We start from the raw sequence: 19,565 nt of genomic DNA, 5'->3' as shown, positions 1-19,565 counted from the left end.
AAACCAACAAAATAAATGAGCTCACACTTCATCTCAAAGCCCTAGAAAAGGAAGAGCAAAACAACAGCAAATGTAGTAGAAGGCAAGAAATAATTAAAATCAGAGTGGAAATAAACGAAATTGAAACAAAAGAAACTATTGAAAAAATTAACAAAACTAAAAGTTGGTTCTTCGAAAAAATAAATAAGATCAACAGACCCTTAGCCATGCTAACAAAAAGAAGAAGAGAGAGAACTCAAATTACTAACATACGGGATGAAAAAGGCAATATCACAACAGATGCTACAGAAATACAGAAGACAATTAGAAATTATTTTGAAAACCTATATTCCAATAAAATAAAAGATAGTGAAGACATCGATAAATTTCTTAAGTCATATGATTTGCCCAGACTGAGTCAGGAGGATACACACAATTTGAACAGACCAATATCAATGGATGAAATAGAGAAGCAATCAAAAGTCTACCAACCAAGAAAAGCCCAGGACCGGATGGGTATACAGCAGAGTTTTACAAAACCTTTAAAGAAGAATTAATACCAATACTTTTCAAGTTATTTCAGGAAACAGAAAAAGAGGGAGCTCTTCCAAATTCATTCTATGAGGTCAACATCACCCTGATTCCGAAACCAGACAAAGACACCTCAAAGAAAGAAAACTACAGACCAATATCTCTAATGAATCTAGATGCAAAAATCCTCAATAAAATTCTGGTGAATCGGATACAAAAACACATCAAAAAAATTGTGCACCATGATCAAGTAGGATTCATTCCTGGGATGCAAGGATGGTTCAATATACGGAAATCAATAAATGTTATTCACCACATCAATAGACTTAAAGATAAGAACCATATGATCATCTCGATAGACGCAGAAAAAGCACTCGACAAAGTACAGCATCCCTTTATGTTCAAAACATTAGAAAAACTAGGGATAACAGGAACTTAACCTCAACATTGTAAAAGCTATCTATGCTAAGCCTCAGGCTAGCATCATTCTGAATGGAGAAAAATTGAAGGCATTCCCTCTAAAATCTGGAACAAGACAGGGATGCCCTCTATCATCACTTCTATTCAATATAGTTCTCAAAACACTGGCCAGAGCAATTAGACAGACGAAAGAAATTAAAGGCATAAAAATAGGAAAAGAAGAACTTAAATTATCACTATTTGCGGAAGACATGATTCTATACCTAGAAGACCCAAAAGGGTCTACAAAAAAACTACTAGAACTAATAAATGAATTCAGCAAAGTGGCAGGATATAAAATCAACACGCATAAATCAAAGGCATTTCTGTATATCAGCGACAAAACTTCTGAAATGGAAATGAGGAAAAACACTCAATTCACAATATCCTCAAAAAAAATTAAATACTTGGGAATCAACCTAACAAAAGAGGTGAAAGATTTATACAATGAAAACTACAGAACCCTAAAGAGAGAAATAGAAGAAGATCTTAGAAGATGGAAAAATATACCCTGTTCATGGATAGGCAGAACTAACATCACCAAAATGGCGATATTACCAAAAGTTCTCTATAGGTTTAATGCAATGCCAATCAAAATCCCAACGGCATTTCTTGTAGAAATAGAGAAAGCAATCATGAAATTCATATGGAAAAATAAAAGACCCAGAATAGCAAAAGCAATTCTAAGCAGGAAGTGTGAAGCAGGCGGTATAGCGATACCAGACTTCCAACTATACTACAGAGCAATAGTAACAAAAACAGCATGGTACTGGTACCAAAACAGGCAGGTGGACCAATGGTACAGAATAGAGGACACAGAGACTAATCCACAAAGTTACAACTATCTTATATTTGATAAAGGGGCTAAAAGCATGCAATGGAGCAAGGATAGCATCTTCAACAAATGGTGTTGGGAAAACTGGAAATCCATATGCAACAAAATGAAACTGAATCCCCTCCTCTTGCCATGCACAAAAGTTAACTCAAAATGGGTCAAGGAACTTGATATCAAATCAGAGACTCTGCGTCTGATAGAAGAAAAAGTTGGCTCCGATCTACATATTGTGGGGTCGGGCTCCAAATTCCTTAATAGGACACCCATAGCACAAGAGTTAATAACAAGAATCAACAAATGGGACTTACTTAAACTAAAAAGTTTTTTCTCAGCAAGAGAAACAATAAGAGAGGTAAATAGGGAGCCCACATCATGGGAACAAATTTTTACTCCTCACACTTCAGATAGAGCCCTAATATCCAGAGTACACAAAGAACTCAAAAAATTAGACAATAAGATAACAAATAACCCAATCAACAAATGGGCCAAGGACCTGAACAGACACTTCTCAGAGGAGGACATACAATCAATCAACAAGTACATGAAAAAATGCTCACCATCTCTAGCAGTCAGAGAAATGCAAATCAAAACCATCTCACTCCAGTAAGATTGGCAGCCATTCTGAAGTCAAACAGCAACAAGTGCTGGCGAGGATGTGGGGAAAAGGGTACACTTGTACATTGCTGGTGGGACTGCAAATTGGTGCGGCCAATTTGGAAAGCAGTATTGAGATTCCTGGGACAGCTGGGAATGGAACCACCATTTGACCCAGCTATTGCCCTTCTCGGACTATTCCCTGAAGACCTTAAAAGAGCGTACTACGGGGATACTACCACATCGATGTTCATAGCAGCACAATTCACAATAGCTAGACTGTGGAACCAACCCAGATGCCCTTCAATAGATGAATGGATAAAATGGCATTTATACACCATGGAGTATTACGCAACACTAAAAAATGACAAAATCATGGAATTTGCAGGGGAATGGATGGCACTAGAGCACATTATGCTAAGTGAAGCTAGCCAATCCCTAAAAAACAAATGCCAAATGTCTTCTTTGATATAATGAGAGCAACTAAGAACAGAGCAGGGAGGAAGAGCAGAAGGAAAAGATTAACATTAAACAGAGACATGAGGTGGGAGGGAAAGGGAGAGAAAAGGGAAATTGCATGGAAATGGAAGGATATCCTCATTGTTATACAAAATTACATATAAGAGGTTGTGAGGGGAATGGGAAAATAAACAAGGAGAGAAATGAATTACAGTAGATGGGGTAGAGAGAGAAGATGGGAGGGGAGGGGAGGGGGGATAGTAGAGGATAGGAAAGATAGCAAAATACAACAGTTACTAATATGGCATTATGTAAAAATGTGGATGTGTAACCTATGTGATTCTGCAATCTGTATTTGGGGTAAAAATGGGAGTTCATAACCCACTTGAATCTAATGTATGAAATATGATATGTCAAGAGCTTTGTAATGTTTTGAACAACCAATAAAAGAAAAAAACATCTTTACCACAAGCACATCAGATAGAGCACAAATCTCTAGGATATATAAAGCAGTCAAAAACCTTAACACCAAAAAAACAAATAACCCTATCAATAAACGGGCCAAGGAACTGAACAGACACTTCTCAGAAGAGGATATACAATCAATCAACACACTTATGAAAAAACTGTTCAACATCTCTAGCAATAAGAGAAATGCAAATCAAAACTATTTTAAGATTTCATCTCACTCCAGTCAGAATGGCAGCTATCAAGAATACAAACAACAATAAATGTTGGCAAGGACGTGGGGGAAAAGGCACACTCATACATTCCTGGTGGGACTGCAAATTGGTGCAGCCAATCTGGAAAGCAGTGTGGAGATTCCTTGGAAAATTTGGAATAGAACCAACATTTGACCCAGCTATCCCACTCCTCGGTTTATACCCAAAGGACTTAAAAACACCATACTACAGGGACACCACCACATCAATGTTGATAGCAGCACAATTCACAATAGCTAAACTGTGGAACCAACCCAGATGCCCTTAAGTAGATGAATGGATAAAAAAAAAACTGTGGTACATATACACAATGGAATATTACTCAGCATTAAAAGAGAATAAAATCATGACATTTGCAGATAAATGGATAGAGTTGGGGAATATTATGCTAAGTGAGTGAAGTTAACGAATCCCAAAAAATCAAATGTCAAATGTTTTCTCTGATATTAGGATGCTGGATCATAATGGTTGGAGTGGGGCGGGGGAGCATGGGAGAAATGGAGGAACTTTAGATAGGGCCAAGGGGAGGAAGGGTAAGGGAGGGGGCAGGGGAGTAGGAAAGATAGTGGAATCACATGGACATCATTACCCAATTACATGTATGAAGACACTAATAGTGTGACTCTACTTCTTTGTACAACCAGAGACATGAAAAATTTTGCTCTAAATGTGTACTATGAATTGAAATGCATTCTGCTGTCATATGTAACAAATTAGAATAAATAAATAAATTTTAAAAAAATAAAACTTTAATGGACTACTACTCAAACTGAGTTCACAGACTATACTGGAAGTAATGCAGGTGCTCTCTGTGCCTATACAGCAGATCCCTGAAGATCCTAGAAGATCCCTGAAGATCACTGAAGATTACAGTGCCCAGCCAGCCACTGAAGACTAGTCTGCATCCCACTGCTCAAGCCACTGAGTGGGTAGGAACAACCAGAGTGGTCCTGAGCTGTTCTTCTGCAGACACTAAAGCAAAATGGAACTAAGATTATGAAAAATAAATATGAGTTTCTAAAAAACATAATAAATTTTTAAAATCTTTTCCCATAAAGACCACTAATCTATAGCCTTTCATATACATCTATATATGTATATGAAAAAATGTACTTAAAAATGTACTTAAAAAAAGTAATTAATTTTTAAGAAAAAATAAACATCATACTTACTAAAGTAACAGTATTTGTAGTCAATAAATTTTCTAAATGCTTTTTAAATTTCATTTTATGATCAAAATATAACAGCAATTTTTCTTTTTCTTTTCTTTTCTTTTTTTTTTTTTTTGTACCAGGGATTGAACTCAGAAGCACTCAACCACTGAGCCACATCCCCAGCTCAATTTTGTATTTTATTAGAGACAGGGTCTTACTGAGTTTCTGAGCACCTGCTGTTGCTCAGCCTGCTTTTGAATTCACAATCTTCCTATCTCAGCCTCCCAAACTGCTGGGATTACAGGTAGGCAAATAACAGCAATTCTAATCTGCATCAAACACAAAAAGTAAAAATAGAAAGCTAGGAACTGGGGTTGTGGCTCAGTGGTAGAGCCCTTGCCTAGCATGAGCAAAGCATTGGGTTCAGTTCTCAGCACCACATATAAATAAATTAAATAAAAGTACATTGACAACTAAAAAAACATTAAAAAAAAAAAAAAGAAAGAAAAGCTGAGCTGGGGATGTGGCTCAAGCGGTAGTGCGCTCTCCTGGCATGCACGGGGTGCTGGGTTCGATCCTCAGCACCACATAAAAAAAATAAAATAAAGATGTTGTGTCCACCAAAAAAAAAAAAAGCAATCTGTTGGCACCAAGTAAAACATTTTAGTCACAAAACACCCATACAACTCTGGTAAATTAAAACAGTCTCATCCACTCGCTAGAGTTCTAAAAAGGCAGAATTAAGAAAACTCATTCAACTTTTATTGGTGATGACTCTTAATTTTTGCACTCTTAGTTGTAATTCTAGGAAACTTTCCAAACTATTATCAATGATGTCTAATAAGCAAGCTGACCAAATTCAGTATTCAACTCAATATGCCTAACATATTTGTCTCCACCATTGATTCATCCTCTTGTTAAGAAGTAGGATAGGAGCTGGAGATGTCACTCAGTGATAAGAGTACTTGCCTAGCATGCACAAGACCCTAGGTTCAATCTTCTGCATGCAAAGAGAGGGAAAAAATAAATAAACAGGGCAACCCATGAAGTTTAGAGTAACGCATAACAGTGACTACACACTAGAGTACACTACAAAGAGCTCTTAACTTTCTAAAATTCCACATTGAAAATACTCCAACTATAACTGAACAAACCACAGAGTAGAAACATATCAATCCCAGAGTGCAAACACACTGAACATCTTAAGATGAATGGAGACTATATATACTACTGGACCATGTAAAAATGTTTAAATTTTAACTTAATCTCATCACTAACTTTCTATCTGAGCAGCACTGATTTGGCCACTTAGTATAACCCAGAGTTTCCACCTCTTTTGAGAAGAAAAAATAATGTTCATTTTCCTCAATAATTGAAATCATTTAGAGTTGTGGGATATAATTGAAAGTGAAGTAGCTGAGTCTCTGTGGAGAATAAGACAAAGAGGTATTAGGTACTAATATAAATTTTAATGTCCTCCCTGCTGAGGATCCCAGCAAATTGCAGAGTTGGGAGCATTTTGCATCAACAAAATAAATTAATTAAACAAACATTTATTGAAGTAAGTACTATAGTAAAATCAGGATAAGTAAGTTAATCTCACTGCATTGAGTCTCTGGGAAGAAATAATACATATCAGAGTTTGGTGAGTATTATAATAAAGATGATAAATGAGTACTAAAGAAATAGTTGGGGAAGGACAGAATTCTGACTTAGATGGGTGCATTAAGAAAAACAGAAAAATTTCACAGATTACAAGATGTCAGAGCTTGAGCATTATTAGATGTATTTGTTAATGGAAAAGAAAGAACATTTTAGTCAACGTGTGTCAAAATAATTACAGCCTGAATAAATGTAAGATATGAAAATCTTTAAAAAGCTAGAAGCACTCTGATTGACTGAACTAAGACAGATAAAGGGCCAACACAAAAGCAGCAGCTAGAAGAGTTAACATGAAGCCAAAGGGAAAAAGGCCTTCGATTCTATAACAAGATATCATTCTGAAAGCAGCAGAAGACATTGATTAATTTTTAGTAAAAGGGACGCTGATAAGAACAGATCAAGGAGACAGAATGATCAGGTATAAAATGATTATAAAAGGAGGTCTTTAAAATCAGATTTACTGATCATGAACCCAGCTACTCCTCTGCCTAGGTAATACTGTTTTAGTTACTTCAAGTAAAAATGAAAAAACCCTAAATATATTTTAAAATATTCTTTGACTCAAAATTTTTACTAATTCAGTTAGAATCCCCAATTATTCCAAATCAGAGAGGTTTTATTATGTGTATCTTTGATGTAATAAGCATTTCCAGTTTTGAAATTTCTTATCAATGTCACTAAAATTACTCTCATACTATTATCCCAGGGTATGTAGTGAGGGTGGGGAGAACCTGCTATACATCAAATATGACCCAATAAAGTAACTGCCATAGGGTTTTCTTTTATATCCTTACCATTACAAGTTCTTCCTGTAATTCACTGCAACTTTTTTCATTATACTGGAGTCTCTTTGAAAGGTCTATAATTACTTTCTTCTGTTCCTCAATCTCTTCATTTAGTGTCTTGGTTCTGGAGAAATATTCTCTCTCTAATCTGAAAAGTTGAAAATGTCAGAGCTGGTTTTTAATATGCTTTCATCAACTGCTATTATACACCTTTAACACAAGTGGCTGATGAAGTACTATATATCATGTTTTCAAGCCAAAAGGCTTTTTAAAGCCCACCTTCCCTTTCTTTTTTTTCAAATTAAAAGGACTGCACATTCTTAAATGACAAACTTTAAAGGAGTAATACTTCCCCTTTGATAGTAGGTATTTGTGCTATGTCTAAGGTTATAAGCAAGTAGATTTGGTTGATGTGGTTTTAGGGGTTTTTTGTTTTGTTTTGGTGGCACTGAGAATTAAGCCAAGGGCCTCACACATACTGGGCAAACGCTCTACCACTGAGGCTACATTTCCAGCCATTTTTTTATTTTTTATTATGAAACAGGTTCTAAGTGGCTAAGACTAAACTCAAACTTGCATTCTCCTGCTTCAGCATATATAGTTGAGCACCACATGCCCAACTCAATTTTTTTGGGGGGTGGGGGGTGGGAAGGGGTACCAGAGATTGAACCAAGGGATACTTAACCACTGAGCCACATCCACAACCCTTTTTTTATTTTATTTTGAGACAGGAGCTCACTAAATTGCTCAGGACCTTGATAAGTTGCTGAGGCTGGCCATGAACTCACTATCCTCCAGCCTCACCTTCCAGAGCTACTGGGATTACAGGCATGTGCCACACCGTGCCTGGCCCAACTCACCATGATTTTTGATGAACAAAATCTACCTACCACAGTTTAGTTGGCTCAGATTCAGCCTCAAGACTGAGAAAACAGTCCTAACAAATCATTTTAAAATTAGGGTACTAAAGAGAAATGAAACAAATGTCTTATTTCTGAATGTCCACACAGGTAGAACCAGGTGATAGCATTAAAATCCGAAAGGAATAATGATAAAAACATTAATATTCACTTTGAAGACAAATGAACTTCTTTTCAAAAAATCTCCTTCCTATTTAAATATTGCTCAGGATGGTTTCTTTTTGTTGTTGTTGTTTGAGACAGTCTCAGTAAATTGTTGTGGCTGGCTTTGAATTTACAATCCTCCTGCCTTAGGCTCTTGAGTTGCTGGAATTTACAGACATGTGCCACATCCCATAGCTCTGGCTGGTATTAAACTATGTTTACATTCTTGTATGGACATATAGTGAAAAGCAGCTTGGAAGTATTGTTGTTTAAAATTTACTGAGATAATCCTCAAATGAATAATTTTAATTCAAATTAAATTGTTGTCACTATTTTTGGAGGTACTGGGGATTAAACCCAGGGACACTAAACCACTGAGCCACATCCCTAACCCTTTTATTTTTTATTTTGAGACAGGGTCTCACTAAATTGTTGAGGGCCTTACTAAATTGATAAGACTGGATGAACTTGTGGTCTTCCTGCCTCAGCCTACCAAGTTGTGTCACTATTTTTAATCTGAGACCTTCCTGATAAATGTAGTAGAACTATCTCCTCTGATTTTTAAGCTATAATGCAGAAGATAATATGAATCAATATAACCAAATCCACATTGAATTCAGGCTAGTTAAACAAGGATATATATGTGTGTATATATATATATATATATATATATATATAGAGAGAGAGAGAGAGAGAGAGAGAGAGAGAGAGAGAATGAATTTTTTTCACTGATACACCCAGCCTTATTCTGTCTGAACAATCATTTTCTTTCTCCAGAATAGAACAGAGACAATTATAGTGTCAACCTTTGTACATTCTCTTATGGATCAAGGATATTCCAATATAAAATAGCTAAAGTTAAAATAAACATATATAGAAGGATTGAATACTACAGTTATGTAAATCTATCAGAAAGTTGGACAAAACAATAAAAATGAATTGAAGTAGAGAAAAGATCAGAAAATCAATCCAGGAATCCCAACATATAAATAATGGAAGTTCCAAAAAGAGAGTGTAGAAAATATAAAGGAAGAAATCAACAAAGCAATAATATAAAACAAAATTCCCCAGAAAGGAATTTCTTACAAATTAAAAGTTGAAAGAGCTCAAAAACTGCCCTGAAAAATAATGAAAAGCAATTCATGCCAGGCACATCATCACAAAATTTCAAAACAAAGAAAAGATTCTACAGTGTCCACACAGTATGGAAAAACATATATGTTATTATTTTACCATAATAATATTGAAATTATAAAATAAATTATTGAACCATTTATTATATTTGCCTATGACTTCAAACTTGGGGATACAGAGAAAACCACAGACCACATACAAAGGTTAGGAATCAAATGTCTTCCCAGATTCTAGGACTGAATGAACAGCTACGTGAACCAGGAAAAAAGTGTGGAGATCAAAAAAACATTTTCAGAATGCAAGTTTTAAATTGTCCTCTGACATATAACTTTTAAGAAGCTACTTTACAATGGAATAAATCAAAAGAAAAAAGCAACAGATTAATAAAAAAGTGATTCAAGATAGAAGAGAAGTAGAAGGAATCCCAAGGATGATGTTAAACGACATCCAAGGGGATGACTATGTACAGAAAATCTAAAAAATAATTTCTTTAGCATGGAAGACAGAAGAAGCATCTTAGGAAAAAAAGGATGCCTCTTAGAAAAGAATAATGAAATTCTTGACTTAAAAGAACATAATGAGAGATTTTTCAGTTCTGGCAGAATTTCATAACTTACTTGGCTAATTCCATAAAGTCATCATACTAGCTAAGCATAAGTTAATCACAATAAGCTTATCTGATTTATGAGGCAATTATTAACTATTTTTTCATTTGTTGATTCATCAAATCTTCATTTAGCAGCTCCTTTATACCAGGCACTATCCAAGGCATTGGGAGACAGCAATGAACACAATAAAATTCCCCTCCATGTAAGACAGACCATAAACAACAAAAAATATACTAAAATGTGCTATAAAGAAAAATTAAGATCAGTTATAAAAAAAGCTGTAGAAAAAAATAAAGTATGCTGAACCCAAAAGAATAGATAAAGGGAAGGAATGAGTGGATGTTGTGTGGGAAAAGCATGCAATAGAAATAAATAAGTAGAGGCTAGTATATTATATCTAAAGGTGAAAATTGAAAATATGGAAGAATATTCATGTTATATAGAAATATAAAGTTAAATATCAAAGCAAACATCAATAAGAGTTAAAAGTAGTTACCTCAGAGGAATGGAAACCGAAAGTGGAGAACAATGGGGGTATGAAGCCTATGTTTTTCATAAGCCTACCTACTGTTTTACTCTTTAAATTATATACAAGATTAATTTGATAAAAATAAAAATTTAAATTAAAAAATACTGCTACTCAACAAATATAAAATTACATGCATCTATCATTTTGTACTGTTTTATGAACTGAAACTGGGTCCCCTGAAATGAAGGACCATCCCTTGCTATTAGCAAGCTGAGGTACAACCCCAAAGAAGCTGGCCCCTGTGCTTCTGCTAACAGCCCCACACAAAAGGGAGTATATATGACAAGAGTCCAGTAGGTTAAGGGGATACTCTTGTCTTTTAGAAGTCAGAAGAGAGAACTCAGGACTTAAATGCAGGGGATTTAGGCAAGAAAGAGAGAAGGAAACCTGTAGCTAGAATGCCTTCTTTCTTACTAGATTCCATCTTCCCTCCTTTAGAACTCAGCTAACACCTGGGCACGGTGGTGCATGCCTGTAATCTCACTGACTGGGGAGGCTAAAGCAGGAGGATTGCAAATAGCAGGCCAGCCTCATCAACTTAGCAAGGCTCTAAATAACTTAGCAAGATCCTATCTCAAAATAAAAAATAAAAAGGGCTGGGGATGTAGTTCAGTGCCCCAGTACCAAAAAACAAAAAGCAAAAAAAAAAAAAAAAGAACTCAGCTAACAATTAAAAAATAATAACAAGCTCTTTCAACAAATTACCATATTTGAGCTATCTTTCACCAAGAATGTAAACAATAATACATTCTCATTATAGTACTTCAATTATTTTTATATTTTGGGGTGGTATATTTAGGGGAAAAAAAGAAGTCCTAAATATTGAGTGTAATAAAACAAATAAAATTTGAATGGAGTCCATTCAGTATATCTTTGACTAATGCTATTTTAAATTAAACCTAAGCTAGATTTAAGGATCACCATGATCTCCTTTTTCCTCTTACTGCCCAGCAATCAGTTACCATAGCTAATGGAGACTAAACTGTATTTGAAAACTCTAAATAAACATATTATTGAAGAGTTTTAGTTTCATACTGGAAGTTTTAGATGAAAAAAAATTTACTAACTTAATTTAGAATTATGAAATATATATTTGATATAAAGTAATCATAAAGTATAAATAATATCAAATAATAATTCAAATTATAAATAATTCAATATAAAATAATTTCACATAGATATGTTTATTGTTATGAACCTGTGGGCCAAATTATAACTCTTAAATACACACACAGCTTTTTTCCCCCCTTCCTTTCAGTGAGATCCTGCCTAGATCTACCTGGAAAGAAACAGAAGCTTAAGAACCTCAGCCAGGGTAGAAGCAAAGAATAACTATGACAAAATTAGCACAATGACTATACAAACAGGTGTTTCTGGGCTTCACCTGGGCAGCCCTGACCATGGGAACTCTGGGCCTAAAGCTGTCCTTGTTATGCTCAGAGGTCTTATGGCCACTATCCACCTACTTGAAGGTGTCTGCCCACTGCTATGTGCTTGGCACTGTGGCCACGTTTCACAACTGGGGTGAAGTAAGCAAGTCCCAAAAAAACAAAAGGCCAAAATGTTTTCTCTGAGAAGTGTATGTTGATCCATAATTGGGGTCTGGGGGTAGAATGGAGGAACTTTGGATTGGGCAGAGGGGAGTGAGGGGAGGGGCGGGGGTCATAGGGTAGAAAAAATGGTGTAATGAGATAGGCATTATTACCCTATGTACGCGTATGATTGCACGAATGCTGTGACTCTATTTGTGTAAAAATTTAAATAGAAATTAAAAATTCTAAAAATCGAAAAATTTTTAAAAACTGGGAGCAAACTACCCTTCCAGCTGCACAACCAGAGATCTAGGAGGCCTGAGTCAACAGAGCCTACAGAGATCTTTGCTTCTGACACCCTCTCAATTCCTGCCTGGACAACCCTCCCTCCCACTTTCCCATGAAAGAGCAAGATTATTTTCTAAAAAGTAAAAAATAAAAATATTTAACTACTGACAAGGTTCTGGCAGCGTTTACTCTATGACCTCATATTACCAACTGCTACATCAGTTCTTTCCAATAGATAAAACAATGTCCTATCCTAAAACTTCCTACCCTCGAAGTTGTAAATTAAAGGTATGATTTCCCTTAAAGACCTAAAAGTCTGTAGGGTCTCCTTTTGAAATACATTAATCAAAACTTAGAACTACTTTGAAAAATTTATGTTTGAGTTTATGACTCTAAAAGGTATTAAAGTATTTTTAAATAAGATTGATTATAGTCAGAAGTACCAGTAGAAAAAGAAATAACTTATCTAATCATCCCTTGAGTCATATCATTCCTTCTTGTACCACAGATGATTAGAATAGGAGCAGCCTTCATATGAGGAAAGGAATGCTGGGATGAGAGAAAGGAAGTCATAAGAACTATCAATGACTACTGGGCTTTAAATATTTTTTAATTTTTATTATTAACTTTTTATAGCACAATTACATAAAGATGAAAAGATAACTGGCATTCGTTAAAGCAATAAAGAGTGTTAGATAGTGCTTAAGTGGAATATTTGACTAGTATTTTGAATCATCAGCCAGTGCTTATCAGAGTACAAAATTTGAGGGGCTAGGGATATAGCTCAGTTGGAAGAGTGCTTGCCTCACATGCACAAGGCCCTGGATTCAATCCCCAACACCACAAAAACAAAAGAGAGAGAGAGAGAGAATACAAAATTTAAGTATAAATTGTCAAGTATGAAAACACAAATAATACCAAAACAAAACTTAGGAACAAACCTCTTTGTGGTCCAATTAGAAAAGTGCATAGATTAGACTCTTACAGCTTAAGCAGAATTAATTCCCCAAAGATGCCTACTATTTCATTGTGAGAAAGCTCTGGATTATTGGGAGTTCAAGTTACTTCTTTTAGTTTACTTGTAGGTAACCATCAACACGAAGCAACAGTAAAGAAGCCCCACAGTCTCATAATAGCCCATCAACTATACATATAGGCTGAATATTATTTGAACAAATATTTAAATAATATTTGAGTATTTTAATCTAAAAATTATGTCACTAATAATATATTAACATTTAATACATATGAATATATACTAAATACTCAAATATTCATATGTATTAAATGTTAATATCACGTGAAGAGATAGCCTACAGAGTGGGGGAAAAATCTTTACCACACACACCTGAGATACAGCACTAATCAAACTTAACAACAAAAAACAAATAACCCAATCAATAAGTGGGCTAAGGAACTGAACAGACACTCTGCAGAGGAAATACAACAGATCAACAAACATATGAAAAATGCTCATCACATCTATCAATCAGAGAAATGCAAATCAAAACTACTCTAAGATTTCATCTCACTCCAGTCAGAATGGCAATTATCAAGAATACAAGCAATAATAAGTGTTGGTAAGGATGTTGGGGGAAAGGTACACTCATACACTGCTGGTGGGACTGCAAATTGATGCAACCATTCTAGAAAGCAGTATGGAGATTTCTCGGAAAACTTGGAATGAAACAACCATGTGACCCAGCTATACTACTCTTCAGTTTTTACCCAAAGGACGTAAAATAAGCATACTATAGTGACACAGCCACATCAATGTTTATACCAGTACAATTCACAATTACTTAACTATGGAACCAACAAGATGAATTCAATAGATGAATGCATAAATAAATAAAATGTGGTACATATACACAATGGAATATTACTCAGCCTTAAAGAAGAATGAAATTATGGCATGGTTGTGCAGCTGAAAGGGTAGTTTGCTCCCAGTTTTTTAAAATTATGGCATGGAAATGAATGAAACTAAAGAATATCATGCTAAATGAAATAAGACAATCCCAAAAAACCAAAGGCCAAATGTTTCCTCGGATCAGCAGATGCTGATCCATATTGGGAGCGGGGAGGGGGGGGTAGGAAAGAATGAAGGAACTTTGAATTGTGAGGAGGAGAGTGAAAGGAGGGGTGGGGCTATGGGGATGGGAAGGATGGTAGATTGAGACAAACAAACATTATCACCCTGTATACATGTTTGATTACACTGCTGGTGTGACTCTGCGCTGTGTTTAGCCAGAAGAATGAAAAATAGTGCTCCATATGTGTACAATGTGTCAAAATGCATTCTACTGTCATGTAAAACTAATTAGATCAAATTTACAATTTTTTTAAATGTTAATATCAAAGAAAATAAAGGCAACTTAAGTCCTTAGACTGACATATACAGAATGTAATTTAAATCATACCAATGGAAAAAAGAAAAAGTTAAGCATTCCTGTTTTTACAAGCCAGAGAACAAACTACGCCAAACAGCCCACAACACTGCAACAACTGACTCCATTAACACCACAGTGAAAGAAATGTCAGAGAAAGAACTTAGAAATTTCAATGAGCTACAGGAAAAAAGAAGGAGTGAAATTAGAGATAAAATAAAGGAAGTGAAAAACCACCTCAATAAATACATAAAGATATCCTGAAAAAGAATCAAATAGAAATTCTGGAAAGACTCAATAAACCAAATTAAAAATTCAATGGAAAGCATCATTAGATAGATTAGACCACTGTGAAGACAGAGTTTCAGGCCTTGAAGACAAAGTATATAATCTTAAAAATAAAGTTAAACATAAAGAAAAAATATTAAGAGATCATGACCAGAATATTCAAGAAATCTTGGATAATATCAAGACACAAAATTTAAGAATTATCAGGGCAGGGCTGGGATTGTGGCTCAGCGGTAGAAAGCTCGCCTAGCAGGGGCAGGGCCCAGGTTCAATCCTCAGCACATTAAAAAATAAAGATATTGTGTTGTGTCCATCTACACCTAAAAAATAAATATTAAAAAAAGAATTATCAGGGTAGATGAAAGTTCCAAAATACAAACTAAAAGGATATACAATCTTTGCAATAAAACAAAATTAGAAAATTTTCCAAATCATAGGAACGAGATGGAAATTCAACAAGAGGCACACAGAACTCCAAATAGAAAAATTAGAATACATTTTCTTCTCCAAGACACATTATAATGAAAATGCCTAATATGCAGACTTTTAAAAGCTGCAAGAGAAAAATGGCCAGTCATATTCAGAGGTAAACAAATGCAAATTTCAACTGATATCTTAACCCAGACCCTAAAAGCCAGGAAGGCTTGGAATAATATATGCCACACTCTGAAAGAAAATGGGTGCCAACCATGAGGACTATGCCCAGAAAAATTATTCTTCAAAATTGAAAATTAAAACTTTCCATGATAAGCAGAAATTGAACAAATTCACAAAGTTTGCACTAAAAAACATACTCAATGAAATATTTCATGAAGAAGAAATGGAAAATAAAAGTGAAAACCATCATATGAATGAACTGCACTAGAAGAATAGTCAACTAAAGAGCCCTGAATTTGTATACACGATCAGAGTAACTCTGCATCATGTACAACCACAAGAGTGGGAACCTAAATAGAATAAATTATACTTTATGCGTGTATATTCTGCCAAAGAACAGTCTACTGTCATGTATAACTAAAAATTAAAAAAAGAAAAATATTTTTAAAAAGAAATAATGATTGTAAATATCTGTCTCCAAACAATGGTGTACCCACATACATAAACCCTTCTCAATTTAAAAATCAAATAGACCACTATACAATAATAACTGAGTGGTTTCAACACAGCTCTCCTCTTACCACTAAATGAATTATCCACATAAAAACTAAGATTCTTCTGAACTAAAAAATAATATTCACCAAATGGACCTAACAGACATCTACAGAACATTTCATCCATCAACAACTGAATTCACTTTCTTCTCAGCAGCATACAGAACATTTTCTAAAATATACCATTTTCTAAAACATACCAAAGCAAATCTTAGCAAATATTTTAAAAAACAGAATTCCTTGTATCCTATCAGGTCATAATGGAATGAAATCAGAAATTAACAAGATAAAAAACAAAAACTACTCTAAGGGCTGGGGATATCGCTCAATTGGTAGAGTGCTTGCTTCACATGCACAAGTCTCTGGGTTCAATCCCCAGCACTACACACACACACACAGATACACACACACCAAAAAAAAAAGTTCTAACACCTGGAGATAAAATAATATAGTTTTGAGTGATGAATTGATAGCAGAAGAAATCAGGGAATAAATTTAAAAATTCTTAGAAACAAATGATAATACTAATACAACATACAAAAACTTCTGGAACAGGGTTGGGGGTTGTATTTCTGTGGTACAGTGCTTACCCAGCACGTGTAAGGCACTGACTTTGATCCTCAGCACCACATAAAAATAAATAAATATTATAAAAAGGCATTGTGTCCACCTACAATTAAATTTATTTTTAATTTCTAGGACAGTATGAAAGCAAGTCTAAGAGAAAAGTTTACAGCACTGACTTCACACATTAAAAAAATAGAAAGATACCAAAGAAATAATACACCTCAAATTCCTAGAAAAAAGAAAAACAAACTAACACAAAAATCAGCAGAAAACGGGAAAATATTAAAATCAGAGCTAAAATCAATAAAATTAAGAATTAAAAAAAACAATATGGAAGGCAGTAAGAAGATTCCTCAAAAAACTATGATTGGAACCTCCATATAACCCAGCTATTCCACTCCTTAGTATACACCCAAAAGATTTCAAATCAGCATACTATAGGCACAGCCACATCAATGTTTATAGAAGCACAATTCACAAAGACTATGGAACCAACATAGGTGCCCTTCAACAGATGAATGGATAAAGAAAATGTGGTACATACATATATAATGGAATATTACTCAGTCATAAAGAAGAATGAAATTATTCCAGTTGCAAGTAAATGGATAGAATTGGAGACCATCATGCTAAGTGAAATCAGCCAGACCCATAAAGTCAAAGGTTTCCTCTGACACACAGAAAAAAAGAAAGAAAGAAATAGGGGCTGGGGTGTTTCCAACAAAATAGAAAAAAAATCAGTACAATAGAAGAAGGGGATTGAGAGGGAGGGAGAAGGGATGGAATAAGGGGAAAACAATGCATTGGATCTCACTTACCTTTCATATGCATATATGTGAACATATTACAGCAATCTCATCATTATGTATGTCCATAAGACACTAATTTAAAAAAAAAAAAACTTTTTTAACTTTCTGCTAAGTAAATAGCAGAAAGGCTATGTAGTAGAAAGGAAAGGTGAACAAGGGCAAGGAAGAAGGAGGGTAATGGGAAGTACTGGGGACTAAATTAGAGCAAATTGTACTCCATGCATTTATTATTGTACCAAAATGAATCATAATGTTATATATAATTAATATGAGCCAATGAAAAAGAAAAGAATTCCTGTCTTAAAATTTTATAAGCATTATAGGGTTTAGGGGTGTCATTTAGTGGTAGAACATGTGCTTAGCATACACAAAAGACCCTGGATTCAATTTCCAGCACCATAACTAAACCAAACAAAAGAAGTCATAAGCATTACTAATAAAAGACAATCACAATTTAAAAATAGTTTTTAAATTTTTTCAAACTTCAGTCTTTCAAATGCCATCTATCTCTATGAATTTTACTGCACCCATAATAATTACTATTCTAATTTTTTCCTTAACTCACTTCTTAAAGTATTTTAAAATAATCTTTTTATATTGCTACTGTAAACAGATAACCACTATACCTACTTGTCATAAATAGAAACTGTTTAAAAATAAATATATAACTCTAATAATATATAATTCCAATAATGTTCCAACCTATTACTCTGTCATATACCAAAGGCAGTATGAATTCTACCCTCTCAGGGGAAATGGTTCCAAATGTCTATTATTGACTGATTTTTGGAAACATGTTAGATAATTACAAACTTCTTTAAAGCATTTCAAAGAGTTTTGAGATAAAGGTTTCTAAATTGAAAAAGGTTAATATCAGGAAGAGTCAGAAAGATTTTGACAATGGCCCTTATTAGATGTGTCTTTACCTGCATGAAGCCTCAATTTTCACATCTGTAAAACAGGAATTAGAAAAAAAGTAGTTTCCTCCTACAGTGTTAATTAATCTATGCAATGCTATGTAGATAGTGAGCCACAATGCACATTAGCCACATAGTAGTGTTACTTTTATTATTTCTGCACTTGAAAAAAATCTCAAACATTATTTCCATATGTAACCTAGAAATCAAATTTTTTAAATACTGCATTATATTAATAAATATAATGCAAAACATTAATATATTAATTTTCTGGCATAAAAATGCATTTCTGTGACTACAAAATCCAAAAGAGCATTTCCATATTACCTATACTGGTTAGTATATTTATATTTCAAAAAGTTTTATCCCTAGTATACTACTGACATTAATGGCAGGTAGATCTAAAATATTACATATTCACTTTTTTGGGGGGGTGGGGTGGATACTGGGGATTGAACTCAGGGACAATTAACCACTAATACACATCCCAGCCCTTCTTATTTTGAGGTCAGTTCTTGCTAAACTGCACAGGTCCTCACTAAGTTGTTGAGGCTGGCCTCAAACTTGCAATCCTCCTGTCTCAGCCTCCTGAGTTGATAGGTTTCAGGCACACACACACTGCACCCAGCTACATAGTCACATTTAAACAACTGGTTGTTTTCTGCAGCACTGAGGATTGAGTCCAGGGCTCTGGGCACTCTACCACTGAACTACACTTCCACCCCTTTTGATTTTTTTATTTTCATTGTGAGACAGGGTCTTGCTAAATTGTCCAAGTCAGCCTCTAATTTGCAATACTCCTGCCTTAACCTCCCTAATTATGGGGATTACAGGTGTGTGCAACCACACCCAGCACTTAAATAGCTTTTACAAAACCTTCATATTAATTTAGAGAATTTTACAGTAAAATACTTACAAATTTAGCTTTGCAAAGCTCTCTTGGGCGTTAAGCTTTTCTCGCTCATATGCACTTTCAACTTCTTTGAATTCATTCTTGATCATTTCCAAATCAGCAACAGCTTCTGCTTGACTGGCCTTTTCTACCTGTAAAGCTCCTTCAAGGTCTCGAATCCGTAACTACCAAATGACAAAGAAGTAATTAAAACAAGCT

At 34.7% G+C, this 19,565-nt stretch overlaps 1 protein-coding gene across 3 annotated transcripts in view; it reads right to left on the bottom strand.

Annotated features, from left to right (window-relative positions):
* Nucleotides 1-19,565, bottom strand: part of Ccdc171 (coiled-coil domain containing 171) — a 397,216-nt gene that overhangs the window by 283,483 nt on the left and 94,168 nt on the right. For all 3 annotated transcript variants that reach the window (XM_058586353.1, XM_058586352.1, XM_046467410.2), the window contains 2 exons: nucleotides 19,371-19,531; nucleotides 7,190-7,328 (listed from right to left, as the gene is read on the bottom strand). In XM_058586353.1, coding sequence (XP_058442336.1) covers nucleotides 7,190-7,328; nucleotides 19,371-19,531 — 300 coding nt within the window. The remainder of the gene's footprint in view (nucleotides 1-7,189; nucleotides 7,329-19,370; nucleotides 19,532-19,565) is intronic.

This window comes from Marmota monax, unplaced genomic scaffold (genome assembly GCF_021218885.2).
Source record: "Marmota monax isolate L192 unplaced genomic scaffold, Marmota_monax_Labrador192_F-V1.1 WCK01_AAM20220418_F8-fsc00033, whole genome shotgun sequence".
Classification (NCBI taxonomy): Eukaryota; Metazoa; Chordata; class Mammalia; order Rodentia; family Sciuridae; genus Marmota; species Marmota monax.
Note: the sequence above shows the minus strand (reverse complement) of the source record. Positions and strands in the feature narration are given on the sequence as shown.